Here is a 17,556-nt window from a genome sequence, read left to right as displayed (position 1 = left end):
CAGCGTTTCTAGTTTTAGGTCGAACTTGTCCGCGACCTGCACCAGCCTGGTGCCCTTTGGCGAATCCCTTACGTATCCCCAGTGCGAGTGGGGTGCATTGAAGTCACCGGCAACAATTAATTTATCTTTGTGATTCATTTTACCAATTGTTAATTCAATGATGTTCTCAAAATCTGTGCCTTTTTCTTTGGGGGGGGCTGTATATATTAACAATGAAAAATTTAGGTTTCCCCCTCTTTTTCGTGTGAATTTCAATAATTTGGTGATGAGTTGAGCCTTCAAGGGGCTCATGAATACTAGTTGCGATGTTCTTTCTCACCAACGTCGCTACTTTCGAATGCTTGGGGTCCTGATATGTATAGTAATCCCGTAGCTTTACCGGCTTATTTCCTACCTCTTGGAGACAGATTATATCTGGCCGGGTTAACGATGTATTAATGAATTGTTGTAGGGCTGCTGCCCTCTTTTGGTAGGTGCGGCAGTTCCAGTGCCAAATTTCGATGTTTTCCTCCAATACCCGTGATCTATTGGCCATGTGGGGTCGATAATTCATTATCGGAGGAGTCGGAGACTACTACATTTTTCGTTTTGCGTGGTTGTGGAGTCCCGGGGTTATCCCGGCTCTTTTCCTTTTAATTTGCCGTAGATTGGTGATGGATTCGTCCACGTAAGTTTTAAGATTTTGAAATTCATTAAACATCTGTTGTTGGAAGTTTTGTACTCCCTGCAGCTGTTGAACTAATTGTTGCAACATTTGCTCTGTTGAATTTGTTTTAGGCTCTGCTGTGTTACTCTCCGCGCCACCCGTTGTGGAAGAGTTCGCGATTGCTGTTTTGTCTAATAGTTGTTTAAGAGACGCGATCTCCTTTTTGAGCTCCGACAAGCTCTCTTTGAGTGCGCGGTTTTCCGCTATCACTCTTTGGATATGCTATATTGGATGTTATGGGAGCCTGCGGTTTTGCCACCTCCGCCCAACTCACCCTGGTACCCTTGTCCTCCTCTCCCTGCCCGGGCGCGTGTCTCCCTGCGGCACCGGCCTTCTGGATCCTGGGAATGTGGTTTGGGTAAGGGAAAAGAGTTTGTTCGGATGCACTGATGCTTGGTCTTGATTTGGAGTTGGATCTTGATTTTGAGTTGGATCTTGATTTGGGTAGATTCTTATAGTCTATGTCAGGTCTTTGTCTTGATCTCGATCTGGAACTTGATCTGGATTGGTGTCCCTCCGGCGATGGAGATCTTGTTCGTGAGGTTCTGCCTGGTAGCCTTGGCCACATGTCGTCCTCCGATTCGGTGTCGTCCGTCACGAACCATCTATGTTTTCGCGAGGTTTTTGAGTGCCCTTGTTTTTGTTTGTTTGGGATTGGTTTCGTTGGTTTTAGTCGTTTAGCGCATTCTTTTGCTCCTGTTAGATGGTCTCCTCCGCATGATGCGCATTTTGGGGCACAGTCATGGTTGGGGTCGGGCTCTTGTATCCCGCATCTGTGGCATACAGGAAGGCTGGGGTTCGGGCAGACGTCGGTCCTATGCCCTATTTGGCAACACATTTTACATGTTTGGATTGTATTTTTGTAAGGGAAGCAGGTCAACTCACCCCCCTTATAATACACTTGCCTGGGAAGAATATTGCCATAAAATGTAATAACGGCTGTCTTTGATTCCCCGAGCATTCTTGCGTAGATGATTTCTACTCCTTGAGTTCTTATTCGTAAGTTGTTTTTCAGCTCCACGGGGTCCGTCTTTGGTTGCAGTCCATGTATAACACCTTTGAGCGTTCCTTCTCCGGTTGCAACATAAGCGTTTATATCGTGCACCTTGCCGTTAAGGCTGATCGAAGTTAGTTTTCGGACCTTTTCCGCCATTTCTTGTTCCGGTGTCGATACTATAAAGATATTAGATCCGGGCTTTCGGCGTAAGAGAAATTTTTCACCACTGACCTGGCCTCCGCTCGCTTTGGTAACGGCTTCGGCTAGTTGGGGGCTGGTGAAATCCCTTATGGCGAGTCCTTTGTGTGGTCTGACAATCACTTTAAATCTTCTTTGGGTAGCGGCGGCAGCTTCTTGTAGATTGGTGTCTTCTTAGTGAAGGGACTGGTTCCTGCGGTCTGATACGCTGCTCGCAGTTCTCCGCTGACCTGACCCGATCCCTTTGTTTGATTCTTCTTCTGTTTAGCTTGCTCTTTCCTTTGGCGAAGTGTTAATACAGTCTGCCAGTCTCCGTCTTCTTGTGTTTTGTTTTGTTTTGTTGCAGAGGAAAATGAAAACACAAGTGAAAAAGCACATCACATGTCAGCATGCCTTAATTATGAAAAGCTAACTTTGACATGTATTAAAAAGTTATTTAATATATACCTTATTTCAAAAAACTATATTTCAGATATACAGCAAACACACAAAAAAATTTATTATTAGTTCAGCTCCGCATCAGAATCAATAACATGAAGAAAAAATGCAGCCAGCATGTTCTCGTTTCATTTCAGAATGAATGAAAACAGACAAGAACAACAAAAATGCAACTTGATTTTATCGTTCTAAAGCAAGACATGATCAATGAGAAACGCCGTAGTGGGGCTCTCCGGAACTATGCAAAAAACACACTTATAAAAAAAGCCACATTTGTGTTCATGAACGCTTCAAGGTAATTTGTATACCTGTAGTCCATACGGTAATTGGCATCCATGCTGGTCGATTTCACTATTCTTTTTGCGCAACATGCAGAGTCAGACAAATCCCGAAATTGAACAGACATTCGAATAACCGGAAGAGGGCTGAGTTCCACCTTTATTTTGAATTGGTTGCACTGTGTACGGCTGCTCAGGTCGAAGCTCTATTTGTTTATTTTCGATGCCTTGATGACGTAAATCCTGTACTGAGTGGGGTCGACGTCCGGAGAGTGCATTTTCGCCGTCTCCTGCACCACGTCTATGAGGAACTGCTGCTTCTCGTCTTCCGAGACAACTGCTGTCAGTGGAATCAACGAGGCATACCTCTCTGCGATACACAAAGATGCAAAAGAAAGAAAAATCTTTCCACTAGTTCGTTCAAAAAGGTCAATGAACAAAGCTTTTTGTTACTATAAAGCAGTCATGTAGACTTTATGGATATCGTAACATCACGTAGCAGCAAGTGAAACACACGTTCGGAAGGCTGACTTCAATTACCCCTTGAAATTCACACGACAGAATGCATGTACACCTATGTTGCACATCAGACGGAATCAGCCTGTTTCAGATCAAAATGAATCCATTGGTGCTTTGACGAGGAGGTCGCTTCAAGTATTCTGCCTGGTGTCGTGCACCTATTTCTGAAAAGCTTTCGAAAAATTGTCTACAATATAAAAATCACAGCATATCCACGGGGTGAATGATGATGAGTGGGCGAAGCTCCGGAGGGAATCATCGGATCTCCCGCTTAAGGGGACGCTAGCACAAACGCGTTAGAAACGTGCAGTACTCTCTAGTAAGGGGGAGCGGCCACAGCGTCTTACGCAGCCATTTACACATGCCGGAACGTGCACCGCGTTTGCCGACGCCATCACATGACTGCTGAGAGAGTATACCCCCCGTATTCATAAACGCTCCTCGACTTGAACTTGACTTGCCACCGCTTTGGGCAGCGCGTTCGAAACGCGTTGACGGTAAGGCGGAGAGGCCACAGCGTCTTACACCAGCTTCTTACACGGGCCGTAACGCGCTAGCACAAACGCGTTAGAAACGCGCTAGAAACGCGGCCTTTCGTTAATGTTGGGTATTTATTGCCATCGTGGTGCGTGTGTCCATGTCCGCTTCGTGGCGTAGTGGGCTAACGCCGCGCGCTCGGAAGCGAGGGGTCCCTGGTTCGATTCCGCGCTACGGACACAACTTCGGAATTTTTTTTAACACGAAAGTGTTTTATTCCGGGGTCCACCAAGACTTCACTGACGTATTTCCGTCACGGAAATACGTCATAGAACATAATACAAAGAAAGAAACCAGAAGAAAAAGTTCCACAAACATGCAAAATTTGGGAATCGAACCCACGACCTCTCGGTCCGCGACGACAGATCGCCGAGCGTTTAACCCATTGCGCCACAAACGCATTCGCAGAGAGCTACACAGACGCGCCTTATATATCTAACACTCCTCCGTGTACCCGCGCTCTTGCTCGGGGCGGTGCCGCCGCCTATGAGCAGAAAAGAGAAGTACTGCATTATGACACTAAAGCCCGGGATACATGGAGCGAACTTTCTCGACGAACTTCACGCGTCAAGTAACGACGCGGCGACACGACGCAGGATGTTTGCTGTGTTGCAATACATGCGGCGAACGCCGCCGCGCGTTGGCCGCCGTGTTGGCGGCGGTCCCGGCCGCCCGCTTCGAACTGAATTTGGCGTTGTCCTTGTAGAATTCACTTAGTTGGAAGCAAATGACTGCGTAAACGGCTTTCGCTTAGTCTCAGGCCGCTTCGACGACAGAGTATTATGGATAACCTTGAGTAGTTTTCGAGATCGCTTCTCGTTTCGAACGCGTCTAAGCCTAGCGAAAGAAATATCCGATGCCAACGCCATCTATCGGGGAAGTCGGGAGATAGGCATGACGACAGCATGTGGCCTCTGAGATCAGAAGATTTCTGTTGAAGGTTGTTGTAGAGAGCTTGCACTGCTTGTCTGTTTCCTCGCAGATCAGCGGATATGGGATGTACAAATACAACGCGATTCCTGAGAGATCATACTAGGAACTACTCAATCGGTGCAGAGACATGCAGACACGGCAACACCAACGCGATTGCAGACGACGCGAAAAGGCGCGCGCGCGCGAAACACCAGCATGCATTGCGACCGGAACTAGTGCCTCCTGATTGGCTGTCGTCCACCGCTGCGCGCTAGACGCTTCCGGCGGCGGCGTTCGCCCGACGAAAATGTTTGGACAGGCAGATCGGCTGCGGACGGCAAATTTCTTGACGCCGGCCGTCGGACGTTCGCCGCCCGACGAAGTTCTTCGCTCGGACGCCGGTTATTCGCTCCATGTATTCCGGCCTTAACGCGCACCGACAGTGAACGCTTCGGTGGTCTCAGTACTACGACGCCTCGATGCCAGCATTCGAAGGGACGCTGGCATCAAGAAGCACTACCAACGCCACCTAGGTGGCGTTCACCGTACTCAGCACAGCGGAGCGTGGCCTCCGCAATTAGCTCTGAAAATGTTTCTGAAGTTGATCGCGGAGGCTGCAATTACGACGCGCTGTACGCGCTGATTTGACTCGGTGACGATTCAGTTACGTGCTTTGTCTTGCGCGTTGTATTAGTGTGTCAGTTACGTGCTTCGTCTTTCGCGTTGTGCTAGCGTGTGCAGCGTAGTGCAGCTTCCATATGCACGACGGTTGCTCATGGTCATCGACGTTGGTAGTCGTGATGGAGGAGACGTGCCACCAGGCGTCAGCGTGGGTGCATCAACGCCTAAGGGCGCTTTAGCCACAAAACACCAATAGACATTATATATCAATGTGCAATAAACATTACACTACTTCTGTGAAGACACGTTTCACTTTCGTGTTCTATACCGATTCCTATATAAGAGGGATCAACCACATTTTTTTTTCTCACTTTTCTCAGACTGGTTACACACTACTACGACGACGACGGGGACGAACGGGTGCCGCTATAAGGAGCTTCTCCCCTAAAAGTTTGTTTGCCTACAACAGGTCTCGAAGCAAATCGCGTTGTAGCCATGAGGTAGAAGGTGAACACGCATTAGACCTAATTTAAAGCTATTACGCATTCGTAGGGTGAGTTCACTTATGCTATTCTGCCAGACGCAGCACATGGCATAAGAACATACCAGCCACACTTTCGATGCTGAAATTGTCAAAGACCGTGCACACTGGAAGTTCCAGTATGCTCGGTGAGAGTCCAGCTTCCGTCAGGAGTCGGGAAATGTATTCAATGCACTCGTCGTAGTTCATGTCTTGCGTCTTCGGTGCAATGTCGTCGACCACCTGGACAGTGAGAAGAAGGAGTCATGAAACATGAAACATAGGCTTGCGGCGTTCTTTCAAATGTTCCTTATCTTTGCCCGTCATACGCTCTTTTTCCAAAAAGGGGAGTGACATGACGATACTTTTTTACTAGGTGTTATACGAGGGTACGTACTCTTTTATGCGAATGAGAAACACCCGTACTTCAGATGATGTCACGTGGGGTCTAGGCACACGGCCGTCAATATACATGTAGGCCAAACGTAGCGTGGCAAAATAAAACGTTGCTGGCTAATTTCTCCCTGTGTAGCTGTTCACTGACTTGAAATACTTCTCAGGTAAGCTAGCTTCAGTACAACTGCCACTGAGTATCCTGGATAAAGCCACAATGGCACTGGGCGCGGTGCTGTGGCGACAAACTGAGTTAAACAAATACTGGCGAGTAATATTTATCCTTACTGGTAAACTAAGCTTAGGGTAGTAAGAAAAAAAACCGGCAGATCCCACTCCCTGTGGGAATCGATGGTATGCAAAGCAGAGTGCGGGGAGCAGACCAAGTTAACGGAACGACCATGAGGCACCAAGACGTAGGTGGCTGTTTCATTACATGCATGACCTGCTTCTCATGATATTCATCTCATTCATTTATGTCCGAACTCATTTCAGTGACTTTTGAGTGTTAATCTCTTTTCGCTTAGGCATTGTCATTTTTGCTGAGTCATGCTCATGACTATGACATCTACAATCATCCTTCAGTGTTTCCTTCACTTAGTACCCATGTCCGAGCCTATTTCAGTAATTTCTAAGTGTTATAAATTTTTGCTCAGTCATTGTCATGTTTTCTGAGTCATGCCCATGACTATGACTTCTACCGCCATTCTTTAGTGTTTCCTTCACATCGTATACCCACGTACAAACACATTTCAGTGGTTTTTGAGTGTTAATGTTTTTTTGCTATATCATTGTCATTTTTGCTGAGTCAGGCCCATGACTAGCCTTCTACCACCGCCCTTTAGTGTTTCCTTCCCTTAGTACCCGCGTCCGAACCCTTCTCAGTGGTTTTTGAGTGTTAAGTGTTTTTTTCGCTCGGTCGCTGTCATTTTAGGCGGTTGTTTCATGACCTACATGACACGCATGTCATGGTATTCATGTCATAACCTATCATTTAGGTTCGACATACACTCTTGTCACACTATGACAATTTTCGTATATACCAAGATAACGAAACGACCATGAGAGCTCCAAGATGTAGGCGGCTAGATAGATAGATAGGTAGATAGATACTGTCAAAGTCGCAAATGTTTGCCAAGAAATGCTTCCCATTTAAAAGCGGGCAAGTGTGCACTCGGTCGTGCAAAGATTAGGCACAGTGAAAGTGTCAATCCTCAAGTCTTACTGGCTGCTACTGCTAGGTATTGCCTTCGTTGCGGCTAGGTCTTAATTTGGTTTAACTTGACTACGGATGTAGGGAACGTATTCTCGAGCGATGATTTTCGGACTTCCCTTTCGCGACATTTCGCGTGAATAGCACTGGACGCGTCGGCGCCTACGAGCGACAGCATTCCTGACATGTCACAAATGCAGACAGGCAGGCAGGAGCCGTGTTTGTCGGGTGAAGTGAGCGCACACCTACGCCGGCCGTTACTAGGCAACGCGAGGTGACCTCCTTGCTACTGCTTCGGCGAATGCGCGGCTAGGCAAAGCGGGCGGCGTCGGCAGCAGCTCTGCATGTTGCCTCGTTGGTGCTGCTACAATTTCTTTCTCTCTTTATCTTTCAATTTCTTTCTCTCTCTACCTCCAATGGTGCATACATGCATTGCGCCCCACTTCCGCCCAGACTTAGGAATACATTTTACAGCAAAGCTGTATATGGCTAGTTTCCAGCGGATCGATGTCAGTATACAAAAAAAAACCCGAAGAAAGTGCAATACCAGTACAACCAGTGGCGGAGGTCAAGCAAGCACTCCGCCACTTGCAAAAATGAGTTTAAAATCTTGGTTCCTTTTATAAGTCGTATCATCTATTAAGCTTATGAGAACAGATACTACATTCTGAGTGCATTATGTCTCCTTACGTAATGCTCTGTGTAGACTCCTCTTCTCAGTTCTGCTCTGACTGTGAAATGGGTAGGCCGCGTGTTGTACGGTCTGAAGAAGAGCAGCGTTCATATACCAAGAACGACGGCGTGAACAGAAAAGGGAATGGGCGTGGCGGCGGCGGAACGAGATCGCCGATGATAACCGAGCCCCGGAATCCAAGCGTAAGTGGGCTGCCCGTCAAGATCGGGAGGCGAAAAGAAATGCTAACCTACCATGTGGCCCCGGTCCCGCAAACTTAAAACGTTTCACCGGAGCAACAGTCAATCATCGCGTACACAGCTTCGCTGGGCATCCACCTTCACAGAGTAGAACGGCACTGAATTTTTTAAGCACTGCTGGCGGACGGTAGCAGTAGGTTGCAGCACTGTTGTCAACCATAACGGAACGTTTGTCTTTCGCGTCACCGGGTACAGTTAAAGATTTCAGTGTCGCCAACTTTTTTTGGGCGGGTCGCTACACTGAGACCAAAGGTCGCTAAACTTTCCTTAAATTTGGCTACAATGTCGCTAAACGTGTCACTAAAACTATCGCATGATTTTTTAATAAAATGAGTCTCCTCAAACACTTTAATATAGCCTAACATGGCCTGATGCATCTGTCGATACATTTCGCATTCGCATACAGTATCTGTGCATGCGAGGAATAAATAGCGAATGTTTCAGCAGCCAGAAATATGCACCCGGTGCACAACCTGGAAAGAAGAAAGGCAAGCGCCAAAGCTCTCCTGCAAGACATAGAAGAGGACAGAGAACATGCGGCTTTTGTAGATGCTGCATGGGTCAGAGGAAAGAAAGACTTTACGGCAGTAGTAGATGCAGATGGACTCACTCGGGATGCTATTACAATCATGACTAAAGAAGCGACAGTCGCGAACAAGTAGCTAAAACATTGGCTTTAAGGAATGATAAGTGGACGCGAATTTACAGTGACTCTAAGATGGCTATCAGACACTTTACCAAAGGCTTTGTAACCAAAAGGGCTGCCCAGCTGATCGGTGAGATGGACAGCCAAGGGATCGAAATCCGCTGGTTTCCTGAACACATGGGGTCTGTCGATCGAACTCGGAGGAATTTGAACGAGATGGCTAACGCAGCTGCACGAGGACTTACTATCCGTGCACTACGCGACCAGGACCCCAATAATATACAGGAGGATAACAGGGACCGATTACTTACATATAATGAAGTCACGAAGCATTACTACATGAACAGAAGGGAATTCCCAGTGCCACACGCTAAGCTCAATAGAGCTCAGGCGGTGACTCTGAGATTGTTACAGACAAGAACTTATCCTAGTCCAAAATTTAGTAACAAGCTATATCCAGAAAGAGAGGTACCAAACAATTGCGAGAAGTGTAATGGCATCATTACTCTGGATCATAGGCTTTGACAATGTCCAGTGGCTTTCACAGACTGCGACAAGGAAATAGACTGGTGGCGGCGAGTGCTTCACAGTGGAGTTCTCTTGTACAGGCCGTCCAGAAGGCCCACGACACAGCGGTAAGGTTAAACCTCACTGTCCCATCGTGGGAGCCGCCTGCGTCATCCTAAGGCTTGATCTTCAGGACCTTAATGCAGTTTATCATACCACACCATCAGCAGCTTATAGAGGGCTTTTATTTTACTAATACATTTACAAGACAACGGATGCCGATAGCTGAAGCTCTGCATTCGCATTCCAATTATAAGGTTTCAGATCTATCACAGCTCACAAAAAACACGCACAACCCGATTTTCCTAGCACGAAAACGCAGTTGGTCCACGTAATGCCGGCAAATTGTCTACTGTTGAACGCTCGTGAAAGGAGACAAAAATTTGTCTTGATCGTGTTAAATTTGCCTTCATTGCGCTTGATCATGTTAATATTGCGATGACAACTTCATTACATTCCGCTAGTTCAAATGCTACGTTGCCTCCCGACTTGGGCCTCTTGGGAGCTCCATGCGGTACCAATTTCTTCGAAATCCGTGAGAACGCGACCGGGGCTATCAAATTCGCGCGAACTCACGAGCCCATCCACTCCGGCAAATAACACCATTCTCTAGTTGATCTGTTTTGTTATGCCCCTGCGACATTCTCAATCTCAACATGAAATATATTGCAATATGATTTGGTAACTTTTAATCTATTTCTACGTTTGCGAGCGTCCCCCAAACGAACCTATTTAGTGAAGCTGCAGCCCCAGCAGGGTTAATGGGTTTTGTAAATTATACAATTTAAAAATGAATTGTGTGATATCAATAAGAAGCGTATTTCTATAGACCTAGTTAACGTGGCGTGTGACTACTGTGAGTGGAGACACGGCCGGTCAATAAAAACAGACGCCTGTTGTAATCGTGGCGGAGACCACTGTTGCTACATCGTGGTCAAGGAGCCCACGCCCAGTGTACAGCCGATTTCGACTGCATGCACGCAGCTTCTGAAGAATTCAGTGCGTTTTAGAAAACCATTTTCGACGCAACTATTGTAACTTTGAAGTCGCTAAAATGTCGATTATTCTCCTCTCATATCGCTACCAAAGCCGCCTGTTATTAGAAAAGTTGTCGCAGTTTCACCTGAAAGGCGAAACATCAATTGCGATACCAAATTTGTAGAGAGCTACACGGAGTAATGATAGTAGCTTTATCAGGTCTATAACCTTGGACATGCAGCAGCACCGGCAACACGCAGAACTGTTGTCGACGCCGTCAGCGTTTTGCCCGCGTTCGCACAAAATACGTACGGCGTTGGTGACTGTTGCCGGAGCCTCTGATATAAATAGGCACCTGGTGCCGCAGCTGAACGTTGCCTCCCTTCCCTCCCCCTCCCGCCCCCTTTCCCGCCACGGCGTTGCGCGCGTCGGAAGAAGGCGCGTTTGTTCTACATATATGGTGATTGTAGAGGAGGAAAGAGACGCCTACTTCTGCAGCCCTTAAGGGAGCACGGCGCAGAACGCGCGTTTTAGGGGCGAAGCTCCTTATAGCGGCACCCGTTCGTCCCCGTCGTCGTAGTAGTAGTGTGTAACCAGTCTGAGAAAATTGAGAAAAAAAATTCCGAAGTTGTGTCCGCAGCGCGGAATCGAACCAGGGACCCCTCGCTTCCGAGCGCGCGGCGTTAGCCCACTACGCCACGAAGCGGACATGGACACACGCACCACGATGGCAATAAATACCCAACATTAACGAAAGGCCGCGTTTCTAGCGCGTTTCTAACGCGTTTGTGCTAGCGCGTTACGGCCCGTGTAAGAAGCTGGTGTAAGACGCTGTGGCCTCTCCGCCTTACCTTCAACGCATTTCGAACGCGCTGCCCAAAGCGGTGGCAAGTCAAGTTCAAGTCGACGAGCGTTTATGAATACGGGGGGTATACTCTCTCAGCAGTCATGTGATGGCGTCGGCAAACGCGGTGCACGTTCCGGCATGTGTAAATGGCTGCGTAAGACGCTGTGGCCGCTCCCCCTTACTAGAGAGTACTGCACGTTTCTAACGCGTTTGTGCTAGCGTCCCCTTAAGCGGGAGATCCGATGATTCCCTCCGGAGCTTCGCCCACTCATCATCATTCACCCCGTGGATATGCTGTGAATTTTTATTTTCATCGCCGTGCGTTCACTCCCCGTGAAAGCGCGCGTCCCTCGCGCCCTTTCACTCGCACATACAGCGTTCGGCGTGCGGCGACGATTTCATCTCCACTGACGTTATACGGAACCTCACGGCAACGGCGACGGCGACGGCAGAAATCTGCTTTGGAGTGTCCATATAATTGCTATCGCAATAAAACAATTCCCGCCAAAGATGTACAAATTTCGCACAATCGCTAAATTGGCAGCACTGTAAAAGAGGCTGTACAACTGCCAAATGCGTATTCTTCGTGAAATTTACGCATTACGATTACATTACTTTGCACAATACCGCAGCCACCACTGCAGGTTGTATAATTTTTCCTGGGGAAAGATCTCGCCAAGCGTCGGTTTCCCGCAAGTACTATTCTATGGATTATGCAGTTAGCCGACTTAACTGGACTCTAACACCGCTGACGCCCGACACTCACGTGACAATACTTGCTCCAACGATCCATTTTGAGTAGCTTGCGGTTGACGTCGAATGACCGCACAGACGCGTGGAAAATCAGAAGGCACTCCCCGCGAGGCTTCATAAGCATCGCCACGTTCTTCAACGCCCTCCCTTGGTCCCGCACCCAGATGACAGTGTGGAAGGAGTACACCCTGTCAAAGAGGCCGTGCACATCCATGAACGCGGCCACGTCCTCGTCACTGGCGATGTCCAGCTTCCCATACTCAATCTTCTCATGATACGAGTGTCGAGCGGCGTGCTCCACCATTTCAGCCGACACGTCGACGGCGACGATGCGGTGGCACGGCAGGCAGCGGGGCAGCAGCTCTTCTCGCGTCAGGTCTCCGATCCCGCACCCAACGTCGAGGAACTGCTGCGTCTCGTCCGGTTCGCGCCAGAACACTTTCTGGCAAAAGTCGAGCATCCACCTGGTGTGTTGCCTGGGGATGCGCATGGCTCCTTCGAATTGTTGCGGATTGAAGGTGAGGACGGTGCCGGTGCCACCTTGCGATATGTGGAGAAAGAAGCAGAGACGCGGTTGTTAACAATGCCTCCTTGTGTCGCTCGTGCTGGCTAGTTTGTTTTCACTTTTCCTGTATCGGTTGTGTTACTTCTTACGTCTGTTTCTAGAATGACTCATGGGCCAATCCTGGAAAGAGCACAGTCCAAACATAAGGGTCACTGTGGTCACTAGCTATATCTGCCACTGGGCTGTACGTATTGAGTACTGGGAATGCGCCAATGTTATCTACAACTTGGGCCACCGGTAATGTGATGACGATGGCAATGACGATGATAACAACTGATGACAATGTTTGGCGGGACCCATCTCATGAAGATTCTCGACGGTAATGCGTTGACAATTGAATCAATTTAGCGACACAACATACTGTCACCATCGAATCAAGTTCTGCATGAGCCATGTACTGCAGTTGCATTCCTCTTTCGCGATTCCCTAAGAACACTCAGCGCCATCTGGCGCCGTCGCCGGAAAGCACCTGGGCATGGCTTTTGAAATGTACAGCACGCCGCTGCTTGGGGATAGCTTAGAAACGCGTCATACACTCAGTGACCCATGTTGGCGAGATGGTCATCGAAGAGCGGCAAATATTCATTGCACTGGTGGCACAGTCTGCTAAAGCGTCGGGCTGCTGTCCTTGAGGAATATTTGGGAAGTGGGCTCGATTCCGTTCTGTAACGGGGAAATTTAAGAGATTTTTTCATCATTCTAGACCGGCTCATTCGAATCGGCACATATCTAGTTACCCAAGTTGGCCTCAAAAACTTCACTTGGAGAGTTGCACACACATATATACTGGCGCATACCTAGTGACCCAAGTTGGCATGAAAGATGTTAATTGAAGATCAGCACAGACCGAGTGGGACACGTACACCTAGTGCTTTAAGCCGGCGTCAGAGTTTTTTCGAACAGCCGCACCTACCCAGTCCCGCATCTTGAGTCGCCCATGTCGGCGGGAAAGAGGTTCGTTGAAAAGTGGCATCTATGTACACGTTTCCACATGCTCAGTGATTTAAGCTGGTCCGATGGTTGGTTTTGAACCCTGTTCATTCATCGTTGCAGGCCGATGCGCTTTCCATTCGACCATGGACTACCCAGTGACCCCGGTAGACGGCAAATGGGTTGGATGGAAACAAACATAGATATCCCCAACCATAGACACAAACTTAGATAGTTGATCCAGCAAAGTGCCCGAAGGGGTCTGAGAATGCAAGAACATTAAAAGGTGGGAAAGCGATTGAACTTCTTGTTACGGCGATCAAACATTGTTGCTTCAGCGTGGCTCTCACAACGAATAATGCTGTTCATACCGGCCACTCTCTCTTCCAACTTACCAAGGAAGAAAATGTATTCTTTTTTACTTCAACTGCACATTGAATCACCTTACAACATTTTTCTATTAAGGCGCTGCTGTTGAGTGCAAGGTCACTTAATTACACAACCATGGCAACTGGATTTAGTGAAGACAAATGCGAAACAACAGTCTACTTAGACTTAAGCACTCATTAACGAAACGCAAGTGGGCAAAACTAATCCACAGGTGTCCACAAGCCATTCCTCATAGCACGCTGTGCAACCTATAGACGTCCAAATAAAATAATTCGCATTATTGAGATTAACAGGAGACTAACTGACAACATCCAAACAGCCAATCAAGGTGAACAACCTTAATAAGTGAAATATTTATGTCAACCTAATAAAAGCTAATAATCCCATTATACGAAAAGTATGAGTTGCTTGTTTTCTGCAGACGAGCACAGAAACACATGACACTAAAAAAAACAGGTCTACTTTTAATGTAGTTCTGCGTTTTTTTTTTCTTGGGGGGGGGGGGGGGGCTTTTGGTGGGCACGAACTTCATAGAATGTGCTGGTGTCAATTTTCCTCGTTAAACATAAGCTGAAATCCTGGCCTATTGATGAGAAATTACTCAATCACAACAATAGCTGTGCAACTCCTTAACATTATGTGGAGCTAGGGCAGAAAAAATAAGGGGGAGTAGCCACGTTTGTTTCATTTTTTCCGTCTTTTTCGGTGTGCCAAATGACCTATTCGGGTTACGAAATATGTCTATAAGGTGTTTAAGAAGTTCGTTTTAATTGAAACGTAAGGTTTCTTTTTGGTGTCTGTTTTGTTACAGAATTGTCAACACTTGTTTTGTAATGTTTATTCAAGGTAACTCAATGACACTGTTGCGTCAGAAAATTGCTTTCACGGACACAGGATTAGACATCTCACAATCGAGAGGCTTCAGCAGACAGCCTTCGAGACCTCATTATCATTGAAGCAATCATAGCAGCTTATATATAAAATATCACACATAGCGATGACTCATATTCAATACTAATGTCGCGTATCACTCTAGCGCGACAAAAAGGGCTATGTTTTAAGCAACAAAAGTCAGCATATTAGAACGTCAGCAATATTAGAACACTTCAGCCTGATCAATACGCAGTGATGTAAACGCGAATCGCGGCATTAGTCGCAACATCTTGTAATAATATAATAATCCACAGTACCGAAAACATTCAGTACTATCTTGAGTCTGGATTCAACTTATCTGTTGCACTAAAGATAGCGCACAAGCACAGCACGTTTGCCAATCGGCGTCAATGGAAAAGCAGCCCGAAACTACAAAGGGTGCCCTTTCAGATTATTTAGAAAGAAAGGTTGGCAGTTGGCTGACGGCGTCTGCAGATGTTTTGTAGGCTTACTTCACCGTCAGCTCCAAGCGCGCTACAAGTACTGGAAGCTCTACGTCCAGTGCGTCCATGCCTTCAATAGACATCATGGACCGCCCACCAAAAAGGCACTAAGACGTAAATTAGGATTCTATGTAAAATAGGTTACACAGTCTCCCTCGCCGTTAGGACATGCTACCTAGAAAGCCTTGTCAGCTGCCGAGCTAGAGGAATAGACCCTGCATATGAGCAATTGGTAACGAACCCGAAGCAATGGTCACCTCGAAATGAACTCTCCAGATTGTAAATAGGGGTGCCTTCAGCGTTATGATGTGTCGCTGCATTACTTGAATGCTAATCGCATTAGTGTCGACAGTCATCGAGAGAGTGGCTCTGCTGGAAATTTCTTTTTTTTTGCCAGGAAGACTAGGGGTAAGTTTCACTCTTCGGAGAAATGCGATATTATTCGGTAATTGATTTAATATTATATGCTCGTTCTTGTAGAATGTTCGTATTCGACTAATTTGGGAAATTTCCAGCTCGAACACCTGAAACTGAGTGTGGTTCCTCTGCAACAATGTCACATGGACGAAATAAAACGAAACCATTAAGCCACCACGCATTATACCATAAAAGATCTGTGGGTTGAGATGTGCCTATTCGGCAACATTACACGCAGGGTATTATGTCGCGAGTAATGCTTCTGTTGCGCGAACCCCTGGGGAAGTGAACTCGCACGGTTTTAGTTGTCGGTCTAAATTTGGTGTTATACGCAGAACCGCCAGTGGCGACACCCGAAGAAAAGCGGCAAAAGACGTTCGCTTTAAAAAAACTGCATTTTGGCGACTATGAGAACCACGTGGGCTGCAAATACAACCCCCCCCCCCCCCCGCCCCGCTGAACTCTCAACCAGAATCTTTAAAAGCTGTGTCAGCAACCACCCTATGTAAAGCGTGTTATTTAGCTTCTGCAGGGAACCTACCTTGACCATTGAAAACAGGTCCTGACATAGCGCTTGTTGAAGGCGATGAGCTTCCACCTAGAGATATCTGTGGGACTCAATCGGATCAAATAGATCGTGTCCGTGCTCCAGGAAGAACGTTACCGATTGTGAAGCATTCGTTTTTAAAGTCGGCTCGGTGAGTGCTTACAACGTTTCAAATACTGGGTCAACCGGAAAGTTTTTTTGTCCTGTTAGTCGACGTAAGCAGCACGTGCTGTTAAAGCTTGTATTTTTAAACATGAAATGAATGCATATGACACAGCTGCTTTATGACAAGGACAGTAATGTTGAACTCCACAACTTGTTTGCGACTAAGGGACCATACGGCTTCATCTCCAGCGTCACACTGGCAGTAGATACAAGGGTTAATGTACTGGAATAAATGTGCTAGTTAGGTGACAGATGTGTTATGTGTGCGATGTTAGGAGCATAGACCGATAGAACGAGAATGTTTTTGTCAATGGCAAATCGAAGCCGTGTCCTCAAATACCTGGCGCACCAGGTACCTGCTTTTCCGTCTATCATTTTGCCTGCATCTCAATAATGTTCTTTTCTCTTCCTTAAAACTTCTATATATACCTTGTACCATCACCTATGCCTATAATTAATGCGGTGCTATCAATCCTTTCACTGCTTTGTTTACACCAATATTGTAAACGTCTCTTGCTTATGACGACAGCTGACGGTGTTAATACTTCCAGCCATTGTAAATTCCTGTGCGTCTGGCAGGTGCGCGTTTCCTACGTCTCTCGCTTGGGGAATGCCTTCGCATTCCATTAGGATGTGTTGAGTTGCCTCTGTATTTTCGCTGCATCACACACATGCTTCCTGCTGTTGCGAATACTTGATCTGGTATGTTTTGGTCCATAAGCAGTAAGCTTGGGTCTAAAATAGCGTTGCACTGTCCTTTGTGTTATCGCAAAGATCTTATTTTCCAATTTCTTCCTTGACAATCTTGTAAATCTCCCTGATCGTCTTTGTTTCCATCTTTCTCGTATAATTTACTCTCTCTGTTTCTCTCGCTTCCTTTTTGATGACTTGCGATTCTCTATTTACATTTTCAATTACCCTGTACCTGGTTGTCAACTTTCTTGAACTCTTTCTCCATTCTGTGTCCACACTTTTTAGGTAAACATATTTTGCGTTTTAGCCGCCTATTGCTTTTCATCCATGTTCCTGAGTCTTTCGTGAAAACTAATCTTGCGCTGCATTTCTACAACTTAGAGACGCCCAACCCATCTAACCCTGCACGCACTACTT

General features: G+C 46.9%; 1 protein-coding gene across 1 annotated transcript; it reads right to left on the bottom strand.

Annotated features, from left to right (window-relative positions):
- Positions 1-2,781: 2,781 nt before the first annotated feature.
- LOC119463713 (juvenile hormone acid O-methyltransferase) lies at positions 2,782-16,439 on the bottom strand. The gene is made up of 4 exons (XM_037724539.2): positions 16,276-16,439; positions 12,070-12,596; positions 5,813-5,969; positions 2,782-2,987 (listed from the first exon to the last, which is right to left on the bottom strand). The coding sequence occupies exons 1-4, from the start codon at positions 16,301-16,303 to the stop codon at positions 2,824-2,826; spliced, it is 876 nt and encodes a 291-aa protein (XP_037580467.2). The 5' UTR covers positions 16,304-16,439; the 3' UTR covers positions 2,782-2,823.
- Between the last annotated feature and the right edge of the window lie 1,117 nt (positions 16,440-17,556).

Source organism: Dermacentor silvarum, chromosome 9, assembly GCF_013339745.2.
Source record: "Dermacentor silvarum isolate Dsil-2018 chromosome 9, BIME_Dsil_1.4, whole genome shotgun sequence".
Lineage (NCBI taxonomy): Eukaryota > Metazoa > Arthropoda > Arachnida > Ixodida > Ixodidae > Dermacentor > Dermacentor silvarum.
The sequence above is the reverse complement of the archived record's forward strand: the minus strand, read 5'-3'. Positions and strand labels throughout refer to the sequence as shown.

Excerpts from the sequence above, each read along its gene's own strand:
- LOC119463713 (XM_037724539.2), bottom strand. The coding sequence starts at position 16,303 with ATGTCAGGACCTGTTTTCAATGGTCAAG. Across the intron at positions 5,970-12,069 it reads GTTGGAGCAAGTATTGTCAC|GTGGTCGACGACATTGCACC; the intron begins GTGAGTGTCGGG and ends CTCACTGTCCAG. Across the intron at positions 2,988-5,812 it reads CAGCATCGAAAGTGTGGCTG|AGAGGTATGCCTCGTTGATT; the intron begins GTATGTTCTTAT and ends TGTGTATCGCAG.